The following is a 12,500-nucleotide window of genomic DNA, read 5'->3' on the forward strand; positions in this document are numbered from 1 at the left end:
CCACAATCACCCACAAGAGGGCAGCACTGTCTATGTGAAGTCTAGGTGAACATGGCTATGGCAGACTGAGCATCTACTGAGCATATGTTGTTGTGCGCTAACAGCCAGACTTGAAAGACCTCCCTTTTATTAAAAGATGTATTCTCAGAAGACAGGCTCAATGGAGAAAGCCTAAGGCAAACTGGGTAAAAGTAACATCCACACATTTAATGTAATATTTATCACAAGACGGCTCATATTACCATTGAAAGACCCTGCATCATCGGACCAACTTGTCTACTTGCCAAAGCATGCATTTACACCTACAACTCTGCCTGACTGTCATCCAACGATCAGTGTGTTCAATGCTTGTCTCTGTCTGAAAGTGGCTTGCATGATTTGCAATCTCTCTCTGTCTGCCTGCCTGCCTGCCTGTCTGTCTGTCTGTCTATGTAGGGATGTCTGCCTGCCCGCCTGTCTCTCTGTGTGTTCACGAACGGAGCAGAAGCCCCACAGTGGGGGGTGTGTGTGTGAGTGGGGGGCGAGGTCGAGAGACAGCTCTCTGTTGAACTCTGACACTCCCCTCACGTCAGCCACGTGTCATTGCTAGGCAACAGACGTGGCAGGAATCAGGGAATCATCAGAACAACTGCTAGTCAGTTTTCCACTGTGATCAACAAGAATACAAAAACTTACTGGACATCCAAGTCAAAGAGTACGAGAGGATTCTGGCAGATCTGTGAGGCTCTCAGACACTTACTGGTACACAGCCATACAGAACTTAATTAACTTAATGATATAAATGGTTCAGCTGATTGTTGATCCTGAAATAGGCTGACAAAGAATTTAGGTGGTCAAATAATGTTTATTGGTACTTATAAAATATCATGTCTCTGTTAACTAATCATGGTTTAATTCAAATCTTAAGGTATAGTATACGGCTAAAATTACACCACAGCTAAATCCACAGTGGGGTTAATCAGTGGTTAATCAGTGGTTTGGCTGTGCCCGGTGGCATTGAACGCACCTCACAGGGGAAGTGTTTTACAGCACCACGGGCACCCGGGCGTGAGTCCCTAAGGTGAGCCGTGCCAATCCTGGGTAATGCCACACAAATCCTCCAGAAGCTGCGGATGCTGTGCCCTCTCAACAAGGACCAATTACTGCCAATTAGACCTGCGGATCCTGGCAAGGCCGGGCCACATTCTCAGAACTGCTGAGAGAGTTAGACACCCCTCAGCCTCAAGGTGTACGTGTGTGTGTGTTTGGATGTGTGCCTATGTGACATTCTTAATCTGACTGCAAATTATTTTATCACAATAATTATCACAAATTACTGAAAACAGCTGGTTTAAAACAGCTAAAACAGCTTGTTTGTACAATAATTTACTCCCTCATCACTAAAGTATGTGTTAGTGTGTGTGTGTGTGAGTGTGTGTGTGTGTGGAATGGAATATGAACAAACTATACACACATACACACACACACACAAACTCACCTTACCATGTCCAATAAACCTTAAGAAAACAAGCAGGCCTTTTGTCTGACAAGATAGAAGAGTATGTCTCCATAACCCCCAAATATATTAATGGAGGCAGGAATCTCTCATTAAGACATAACAAGCAGAGGAGTCATATGATCCTCAGCATAAACGCGTCTTTCTGTCTTATCATCCTCCCACTGCTGCTCTGACAGTTTGACAGACAGGGAGATACCATTTTTATTAGCATCCCAAGATGACTGCACTATCCTGCAATATTTAATCAGTTGACTGGATACCCATGGCCAGCCATGTGTAAAAAGGGGCCATCCGTGTGCTTAGCGAGGTGTGAGGGAGCACGTCAGAGCGCCCCATGTCATAAACGTCCTACAGTCAGTCAGGAAGAGCACTGTAAAGGTCATGAACTTGAAACAGAGGTTATTGTGAGGTATCGCAGTCGGACTAGCTGGCTGATGTAACTCCCATCGCACAGAGGGAAGGTTGCGCAGAGAAAGCTTCAGGTCATAGTCACATAAGATCATTTCCAGTCCCCCCCCCCCCCCCCCCCCCCCCCCCCCCCCCACACTGCACTCTCTTACTATGTGTGTGTGTTCCCACTGCACTGTCTTACTCTGTGTGTGTGTTCCCACTGCACTCTCTTACTCTGTGTGTGTGTTCATGTGGGGCATCCCCCCACATTAACAGTCATCCCAAACTACTTAGTGGGGAGAGGCGGTACATTATACAGCGAATCTGCATCAATCCTGGCATAATAACAACACTGTCGGGAAGCCCACAGCCTCTATGTGGCATCTTAACCCTGCCGGTCCCGTTCTCTGCTCTCTCTCCGTGGGGTTCTATCTGCCTTGCTCATACTATCAAGTTCCCTGCACAGCAGTAGACTGTTACTACATGGCACCAGTATCACAGTCCTATATCTTCTCAAACAAAAAGGGCATCTCGCATGACACATGGCATGACAAAATCTACATTGGCATCAGGCCTATTTGACCTCAGTTTGACCTAGTCTGTCTCCTCACATCACACTCTTTGTTGCAGGGCTGTTGAACACAGCCTAGCACGATAAACAAGGCCAGTCTGACTCATGTCTTTGTTCCACATGGGTTAACCTTTAAAACATTTTGATGTATGTAATACGTAACAATACAATTAAAAATACATATAACAATATAATCCTTTGGGCTGTTTTGTATTAACTTTTGTATTATTTTTCAACTTGTTGAAATTGTAATGACGTGCGATGCACTTCCATTGAACTGTGCGCTGTGAGTGTGTGTGTGTGTGTGTGTGGGAGGGTGTGTGTGTGTGTGTGTGGTGTGTGTGTGGGTGTGTGTGTGTGTGTGTGTGCGTGTGTGTGTGGGTGTGTGTGTGTGGGTGTGTGTGAGTGACTCACCCTCGTTGAAGGGCTCCCACTGGTACAGGCGGCCCATGAAAGGCTGGGTGTTGTAGGAGGAGCACTGTACCTCCCGGATGCTCCTGCTGGAGGCTGGGCAGGGCTGGACACGCAAACACATATACAGAGACACACACACACACACACACACACACACACATATACAGACACACACACACATGTACAGACACACACACGCATACACACACACATACACACACACACACGCGCATATACAGACACACACGCATATACAGACACACACACGCATACACACACACACACACACACACACACACACACACACACACACACAAACACACACATATACAGACACACACACACACATACACACACACACACACACGGAAACACACATGCACACGTACACACACAAGCACACACACATACAAAGCTCGGTTCAAAAGCAATCCCAGTAGTGTGTTAGTGTGTCACACAGTAACATGATACCACAGCTTCCAGTAAAAAGCGAGCATCAGAACAAAAAAAACAAATAAGTACGCGTAACAGAGAGACGAACATAAAGGGGGCAGTAGTTGGAAAGAAAGGAGAAGACGCTCAAAAACAAAGGAGGTTATGTGAAAGAAAAAATACTCAGCATGAAACCAAAAGGAAACAAAAGAAAAACACAAAGAGAAAAAAATATCAAAGAGAAAGTCTGAAGCAGTGGTGAGGTGATGAAGTATCCCCCTGGCACCCATGGAGTCCTGAGTGTCGGGTGAAAGGTCATCATGATTGAACTCTGACCCCTGTGGTTGCCACGGGGGCAGTGTGATTCGAGGCAGGGCTGCATTCCTGGTTTTTACAAGCACAGCTGAGGGCCAGAGTGGCATCCCCACACTTCTCCAGTCTCACCTCTGTCTGCCCCCTTCTTTCTTCCCTCCACAGTCTCTCTGCTGCAGACCGACCCCCCTGCGCTCTCTCCTCCTCCTCCTCCTCCTCCTCCTCCTCCTCACTTGAATACTACACCTCCCCTGCTTCTCCATCCTGCTGCCATCTGGTCCCCACAGGGTGGTTTCCCTCAAACCTTTCCATACTTACATTTACATTTAGTCATTTAGTCATTTAGCAGACGCTTTTGTCCAAAGCGACGTACAAGGGAGAGAACAGTCAAGCTACGAGCAATAGAGACCTAGTGTAACAATACATACTACTTTACATAAGAAATAGAAAAACGAAATAGAAAAAGAAGTGCAGGAATATAACTGCTGTAAGTGCAAGTTAAGCACTAGTCGAAGTGCCAGTTAGGAAGGGACGTGCCCATACTGTATTCAAGTACCCTTACTCTTCTTAGCTCCTCTTTAGTAAGCACAGCCTAGTACCCTTTAAAGGTCTTCTTTACAATGCACTGTGTTTGGGATGCTCCCTTCAACTTCTCCACCCTTGGCACCACACTCTAACCTCTTATCTAATGTGATTCCTGTACTCTGATGCCTATTTTCAACCTGATATGGTCTGAGTTTGCACACTGTCTTCTGAAACTCATACTGGTCACATTTGGATAATTACATCCTCAAAACATAATTGCTCATACTGAGCCATACAATTGGTCATAATAAGAGAGATAAGACAATTATAATAATTACGATTATAAAAGATCATTAAAGTAATCGCTGTGAAATTATTATTGCCACTGTGGTCACATTAGCTGCAGATTTAATCACATTCTTAACACCCCGACAGACATTTCTTTTTAATTAGTAACCAACTTTGTCCTCTTGTGACTTGTGACTCAGTGAGAAATTCCATTGATTTGGAGTAGGTACAGAAGATTACTGAATTAAAGCAAATCATTTCTGAAGGGTAAAATGGTCTGGAAGATCATTATACCTGATTACTGTGATATTCCAGAGATACAGTATACCCCCCAAAACTATGCTGATTCAACCAAACTTTCAATTTAATTTAATTTAATTCCATTTAATTAAATTTCATTGCAATTGAATTCAATTCAATTCAATTCAATTCGGTGAAGGCTGAACTGAGTTGAACTGAACTGCATTTAAATGAATGAGTCTCATGTTTGAACTGCTAGGCTTACACTTGTGTTGCAGACCCTGTACTGGCTGGGTGAGCCGGCGCAGGAGGAGGTGGGCAGTGGGTTGTAGGGCCTGGCTGCGTCCGAGGCCTGCTGCTGTGGGTCTGTGCTGGGCTGATGCAGGGACACCCAGGCTGAGCCGCCCTGCGGCTGGGAGATGGGGGTCTGGTGGTGGGAGCCGCCCCGCGGCTGGGAGATGGGGGTCTGGTGGTGGGAGCCGCCGTAGCTGTGATAGGGGCTGTGAGCTCTGAAGGTCTGCCGGGGGCTGCCGGGCCGGCCGTCCCTGTAAACGGAGCGCCTCTGCCGGTGTGAGTGCGGGGGAAGGGAGCCCGGGTCCTTCTGGACGGACACCATGTAAGGCATGCGGCCATAGCCGTACTTCCCCGGGACGATGGGGCCATTTCCACCCCTCCTGGTGAGAAAAGGCATAAAACACATAAACACAAACACACAGAAGCGCTATTAGCACCTTTTTCCCCCGGAACTACTCTTGCTTGCTGCACAACCGGTTCAACCTGCACAATCAGTGTAAATGGATGGATGCCAGACCAGGGGCAGAGTGAAGGCCGAAGTACCCTTCAGTACGGATACGGATGTGCGCATTGGTGTGTCCCAAGTATCCTCGCTTTTGTGCTTTTGCAGACAAGCGGAAACGGACAAGTTGAGCACATGCACACTACGACCTTACTGTGCTGAGTTCACTTTTGCTCATGTGCGCTCAATACGGACATGTCCGTACGGACACAAAATTGAACTGCAGCACGAATAGTCCCTAGGACTGTGCAGATGACAAAATTGCGTTATCCGCACTGCTCGGAGACCGTATGCAGACTATGTCCGCAGAAGTGTACCAAAACACTTTAGCCACCATCTGAGAAGCTTCACTAATTAGCAAAATCCAGAAAAGAATTCTGACACAGGGGAGAGCGCCTGCATTCTCAGCCTGGATTTAGCCCCTCTGACTAACAGATAGGCAGGCCGGGGAGGTACAACTGTTTGAACACTCCCGATTCCCAAAACATGCGAGAGGAAATATGGAACTACTTCCACTGCTTGTGTGGCACATAATGAATGCTAAAGAACCACATTAGAAGCCCAAGCAAAACAAATGAAACTAATATCTGCCATTCAAACTTAAATCATGCCTTAACACACAAGCAGTCACAGAGTTGATGGCTTTCAAAATGTCAGCGTGCACTTGGATGGATGGATGGATGGATAGATGGAGGGAAGGATGGTCAGTGTCTCTCTCTGGGTCGGCTGCTCCAGCATTCCCTCAGCCTTTCCTGGCTCAGTGCTGATCAGCTCCATCTTATTATTCCCAGCCCAGCGGACTGGGCTCACATGAGCAGCCAAGCCCCAGCAGCGCTATTCACTCCGTCGGTAACAGAGGGCCTTTGGTTAGTCTGGTCAGCAGAGGGGTGGGGTGGCGGTGATGACTGACGAGCCACACTGTGAACTCAAGGCTCTCATCAGTGGAAAAACTTCAACACACCAAACAATGCAGACAGACAGGAGAGGAAAAGCTTCAACACACCAAACAATGCAGACAGACAGGAGAGGAAAAGCTTCAACACACCAAACAAGGCAGACAGACAGCAGTCTCAACTGGTGTGGAGATGTATTTACTATTTACTCAACATTTACATTTACATTTAGTCATTTAGTAGACGCTTTTGTCCAAAGCGACGTACAAGGGAGAGAACAGTCAAACTACAAGCAATAGAGACCTAGTGTAACAATAAATACTACTTTACATAAGAAATAGAAAAACGAAATAGAAAAGAAAAAGAAGTGCAGGAATGTAACTGCTGTAAGTGCAAGTTAAGCACTAGTCGAAGTGCCAGTTAGGAAGGGAGGTGCTCTCTGAAGAGTTGGGTCTTCAAAAGCTTCTTAAAGGTAGAGGCAACAGAACGTGAGTCTGCCATTTGACAGGAATAAGACCTTACTTTATTGCCTTTTATGTGCTACAAAAAGATCCATACTACAAACTACACTGATAATGAGTTAATTAGGCATGCACCATTAAATAATATGCATTATCAGAGTAGACACATTTCAGATACCTAGCGGTCCCCTTAAACTTCAACAAGAACATTTCAGTGCAGGGGCATGGACAGACTGTTACTGTCCCCAAAGCAGAGGACTATGTCTTGGTCATCAGTACTTGCTCTCAGACTATAAGCATCCATACTAAAAGCATCCATACCATAAGCATCCAGACTATAAGCATCCAGACTATAAGCATCCATACTAAAGGCATCCATACCATAAGCATCCATACTATAAGCATCCATACCATAAGCATCCATACCATAAGCATCCATACCATAAGCATCCATACCATAAGCATCCATACTATAAGCATCTAGACTATAAGCATCCATACCATAAGCATCCAGACTATAAGCATCTTACTCTAACAGCTGAGCAAGGAAAACCCTGAGGATGCAGTTACCTTCTCTCAGGGCGGCTCACTCGCGCCTGAGTCCTGGCGTCGCCCACCTGCGAGTTGTTGGCATTGACAGGGTATCCGGCCTCGCGGTACAGCGGCACAGACGGGCGCAGGGCGGACACCACCAGGCCTGGCGACAGGGGCTGACCACCGGGGTGAGAGGGGTATGGGGGAGCTGCGGGCGAAGCGTAGGCCGGAAGGCAGGGTCTGGTCTGCTCCTGCGCCCCACCTCCACAGCTGCGCGAGCACTCTGCCCACGGCCCCCAGGACCCCCACGAGCCAGAGGGCTCCCTCTGGTGGACAGGAGGATCCTGCTGGAGCTCAGGCCTCTGCGCAGCAGCCTGTGGGAGTATAAATGGCCATCATTGATTCTTAAAAACGGCAATAACACATTTTGTTGTTAGTAAATGACTCATGTCTAGGAATTCTGTTAGATAAGAATGATCAAAGAAGTCTAAAGTGGTGGGCAAGCTATACTTTCACACAGAGAGAGCATTTTTAGCCCTGCCTGTTGTTCTCTAAACGAATTAATTGATTCATTCATCAGGATAAACGAGTAGGGCTTTGAAGGCTGATTCTGTCCCAGTGTGAAGTGAACATCTTTACTCATTAGAGCTACACTTGGCCCATCAGTCGTCATGTGCAACAGACACGCTGTGTTTTCTGTTCTTTTCTTTCATCCATCCATCCATCCATCTGCTCAGTCTGCCAAAGATGGTATCAGAGGGCGCTGCTCTTCTCTCTTCTCTCTCTCTGTCTCCTCTTGTCCGATGCCAGGCTGCTTAACGTGCCAGGTCTTCAGTGCCAGCTCCGAGCGCGGGTGTGGAAATCAAGCTCTTCCTCTGCGCCACTTTGTCTGCATTCATCGCCGGCGCTCTGAGGCAATGCTCAGCGCGAAGTGCGGTTTGAGAAAGAAGAAAAAGTGCCCCAGCTCTTGGCTTCTGCTTGGATGGGTAAGAGAATACGCCATTGGCAGTGGGGTGGGTGGATGGGTTGTATAGAGGGAGCTGGCACTAGGCTCTGGTGCTGTCTGTCACCGGGCCCCCCTGACAGGCATTCACAAAGCCCTCTGGCCTCCCCACTGCTGCCAGCCTTTGTAACCCGAGCCCAGAGTCACCCCAGAGGTCAGGCTGAGGTCAAGCAGCTGGACTCCAGGGAGCTATTGGCAAGCTCTCCTGTCTGTCATCTAAACTATACATCACAGGCAGTTTTAGCCAATCAACAGGGTCCCCCTCCAATCAAGGCCCACCCCTTTCCCTTTTTTTTTACTGTGCGGGTCTTTCTCTGTTCCTCTGAGGTTGAGGAGAGAAGGACGTGATGACAGCGGAGTTCACCTCGGCCCCTGCACCTCAAGCACTCTCCCTGCTGGGCTGTGTGTGTATGTGTATGTGTGTGTGTGTGTGTGTCTGCAAACGGATTTACCCTTCACCCCCACCCCCTCCCCCCAGGGGCAGACAGCATGTTTACAGAGTGAGATCAGAGAGCGCGGCACACTTTAACAGCTCTGCGGTTCAACACCTCAGCCGCGACCGCAGCGGCGGTTGTAAATCTGGTTGGCTCTGAAGACGCTACCACAGGAGGGGTGTGGCACGGACAAGCTGCCCTGGGAATAAAGTATACCGCATTTATGGCCTGTGGTTTGTCATGACATGATGCTGGAAGAGTCTGAATGCACAAGTGATTATGTTTGCTCCAAGTAAAAATGCCATCAAATAACATACCCTAGGGTGATCCGCAGCATGCTGGCTATGCAGAAACCTCAGGCTGACCAGCATCACCACTATGGAGACTCTACAAGCAATAAAATCATAAAATAAAACGGCTCAGAGTTTGATAGTTAACAGATACAGTATGCAAAGATGCATGCAACACCCATGCATGGAATGTCCTACCTCAGGCACCCCGGTAAAGGTGTCCACATACTGGCAGCGTACTGTTGACGGACGGTCGATAGGCTCTAGAGGGGAGGGACGTAAAACTGAAGCCTGTTTATGGCTGCATGCACACGAACTAATGCTCCTCTGTCCCACTGAACCATGAAAAGGGACCCCTGACCTCACACTCTATAAGCGACTCCACTTTCAGATTTAACAGAGAAACATAAAAAGTGCAAGTAGTCACATTTTTCCTAAAAATAAATCAACCTGTTTTTTTTTTTTTTTTTAAAGAGCCTGCAAATGCTCCCATAGACTATCAGGACAGACATTTAAGGAAACCCACATAAAATAAAACTAATAAGAAAAACAATACATTATTCGTTAATAGGGGAAGTAGTAAGTGCCAGATAAAACGAAATTGCATTTGAAAGCTGTATAACAGCATTACGCTAGGCCTATCAAACAATAGTTTAATAGTTGATATAACATTAAATGTGGATGCAGTATAAAATAATGTGGGGAAATTGTGATTGATCCCCAATAGAAAAATAAAAACATAATTGCTTGAAATAGTTTTTGTAATGCCCATCCAGGTAAAAAAAAAAAAGGAATGGCACTTTCTCAATCGAGAACAATTGCTAAATCTCTGAAGCAACCCCAAAACTTGTGTAAAAACATGTAACCACCCTACTTACAACTTGGTGAAGGTAACTGCCGAGGGTGCAGGTTGTGGTGAGGTAAAACAAATAAAAATCCAGGTTCCTTCGTGAAGTTAAAATGTCAACCAACAACTGTTCTGTTTTCTGAGTATTTCTTTATGCCAACGTTTACAACAGCATCCGTAAAAGTTGCCTTTAACTCTAAATCACATCAACATTCATGATACGTGTAATCTCGCAAAGATCAATTTTGTGAATGAAAAAGTCACAGGCACAGCCGGTGAATTAGAGACAGGGGATCCTTCGTTGTAGCCGCTCGATGTTTACCAAGTAGTCTCTTTGCACCCATGAAAATCTCGTGGAAATGGTAATGCTTGTCAACACGTATTTACGTCTCAAAGTCAAAAAAAAAAAGATCAATTCACACAGCCCAAGAATCGACACAGCCAGGTGGTACATTATTTACGTTTTAAGGTAAGAAACTCCATAATTTCCGCGCAACACTTAACTAATTTTAGAATTGTCCTTTGCAAAGTGCTTCACGCTTCATGGCTTCGGGGTACTTATGTGTAACAGCTCAAGCGTTTCGAACATTTTCAAAGGTGAGCTGAGACAATTGGATCACTCGGAAGAGGAGACCCTGCCATCTGAGGGGACGTTCCCGAACCAAACGTACACTGCCCGTGATCCTTGTGGCAACCATCCAGCGGTCTTATTGGCGCCTCGGGATTCATAAATTAAAAGCACCAGTTCCCCTTACACTCCGAGCAGCGCCAATAATTCATCTATTTTGAGCGGACACCATCCAATGCATTATCCACTGATAAAACATCGTTCTGACTCAGACCAATGTTTGTCTGTCATAAAAAAAAGTTAGTCTTCACGCACTCACTGCTGTCCAACGACGAGTGCAGTTCACAGATTTAAAGAGAAACCAACACATTGCGCCCTCTAGTGTATTACTTACGCGTTTGTGTGTACGTGATTGTGTGTGGGAGAAAGTGGCACACAGGGAGAAATCCGCAATTACAACTAACCTGAGCCAAATATAGCTATTTTAAGATGTGATATTATTCTGAGCAGTATTGCCCTCACGGGATGCAAGCACTATTAAATATTTTCAATGGGGAGAAACGCTGGCACCGAGGCGTTGGTTGGTATAACTTTCTCTCCCCACATGGGTGGCCACCAGCACATTCGCATGTGTAAAATATGGACCGAATTACCTTTCACCATGGTGACAGGGGAAACATGCCGTGACCCACCCAAAGAAATCTCGGCCAAGAAAGACAGGTAGCAACGTCACACCCTAGATTCCTCTGAATGAGGAAGGCGCGCTGCTGCTGCTGAGCCGCTGCTTAGTCACAGCTCATCACCTTTACCGCTGCCAGACGCACGGGCCACGAACTTTCCAGTTCGTTTCAGCTAATGTATTTTAAAAGATGGTTACCGGTGTGTTTTCAGTGATCATTTTATGGGCGACGCGCATGTGGTTTCACCTGTCTAACAGGCGAAATTTGATTCGTATATCTTCTGAGTAATTCATCGGCGTTGCCTATGTATCTAGGGCTTTTTCCAGAGAGCGGGAGCCTTGTGCCTGAACCCTGGCCTGCTTGGTGTGTGAGCAGTTCCTGCTCTGGCTCCACCGGTAAATCAGTGCTTTGTGTGGAAGACTCCAGCTTTGTTCTCTTGGTCCTACCGAGTGAGTCGCCTAATTTCACTGCGCAAATGTTACGCTCGGATGAACTTGCAACCGGAGCTGGTGTTGCATAGTTGACACACTGGCCAGGCGTGACATTTGCCTAAGATTTCATGGGCTTTGACAGCAGAGCCGATTGTCAACAATAAAGCCTCCTTTAAGTTTGGTTATGATCGCCTGCGTTTCCTGTTGCACCACTCTTACTCTGCTGTCACAACACGGGATATGTGGACAATGTTGATTTGGGCCCCCGAACTCGGGTTTAACTCCTCTGTTGCCAAATGCAGACCACAGGCGACTAAACCCAATTAAAATTCTTAATAGTCTACTGTTTCCGATGACCTATTCAAACTATACAATTGGCAAGGGTCCCTGGCACGGCAGCATGTCTCCACATGGCCTTGTCATAGCACAGCGCACAGTATAGCTGTGTTAACTACCTCAATGAAAACTGACCCTGGAACAGATTTGGCCCCAATCAGGACCGGAACGTTCCTGAAATGAACACACCTCACTCAGGTGCACAGAACAAACAGCTAAAAATGTTTGATTGCCTTTTGTCTTTATTTCATGATTGCAGTTTGTAATACAGGGCCTGAGAGTGAACTGTGTATTGGGAATACAAACAATGAGCAAAGCAACTGTGTCTTGATTTTGAAGTCTGTATATAAAAACCCTCTTTCTGCAACAGTGAGTTAATTATTTGAATGTTTTAATGTACTGTTGCATGGATGATAAATCTACCTCGCTTGTAACTTTGAATGAAAAAGTCTGCCAAATGAATAAATATAACTTTCAGTCGCTTGTTTCACATGTTAAGAATGTGTTCGATCAAATCATACAACAACACAATTAATGACATATATCCAACAAGGAAT

General features: G+C 46.3%; 1 protein-coding gene across 2 annotated transcripts in view; it reads right to left on the minus strand.

Annotated features, from left to right (window-relative positions):
- LOC105888606 (thrombospondin type-1 domain-containing protein 4) overlaps positions 1-11,103 on the minus strand; it is a 50,477-nt gene extending 39,374 nt beyond the window's left edge. The window contains exons 1-6 of one of the 2 annotated variants that reach the window (XM_031569004.2): positions 9,960-11,103; positions 9,280-9,344; positions 9,109-9,178; positions 7,391-7,728; positions 4,936-5,344; positions 2,874-2,976 (exon numbers count right to left, since the gene is read on the minus strand). In XM_031569004.2, the coding sequence (XP_031424864.1) occupies positions 2,874-2,976; positions 4,936-5,344; positions 7,391-7,728; positions 9,109-9,178; positions 9,280-9,308 (949 nt within the window). In that variant the 5' untranslated portion in view covers positions 9,309-9,344; positions 9,960-11,103. Of the gene's footprint in view, positions 1-2,873; positions 2,977-4,935; positions 5,345-7,390; positions 7,729-9,108; positions 9,179-9,279; positions 9,366-9,959 lie in introns of both variants that reach the window. The other variant, XM_031569005.2, reaches the window with a different exon arrangement.
- Between the last annotated feature and the right edge of the window lie 1,397 nt (positions 11,104-12,500).

This window comes from Clupea harengus, chromosome 6 (genome assembly GCF_900700415.2).
Source record: "Clupea harengus chromosome 6, Ch_v2.0.2, whole genome shotgun sequence".
Classification (NCBI taxonomy): Eukaryota; Metazoa; Chordata; class Actinopteri; order Clupeiformes; family Clupeidae; genus Clupea; species Clupea harengus.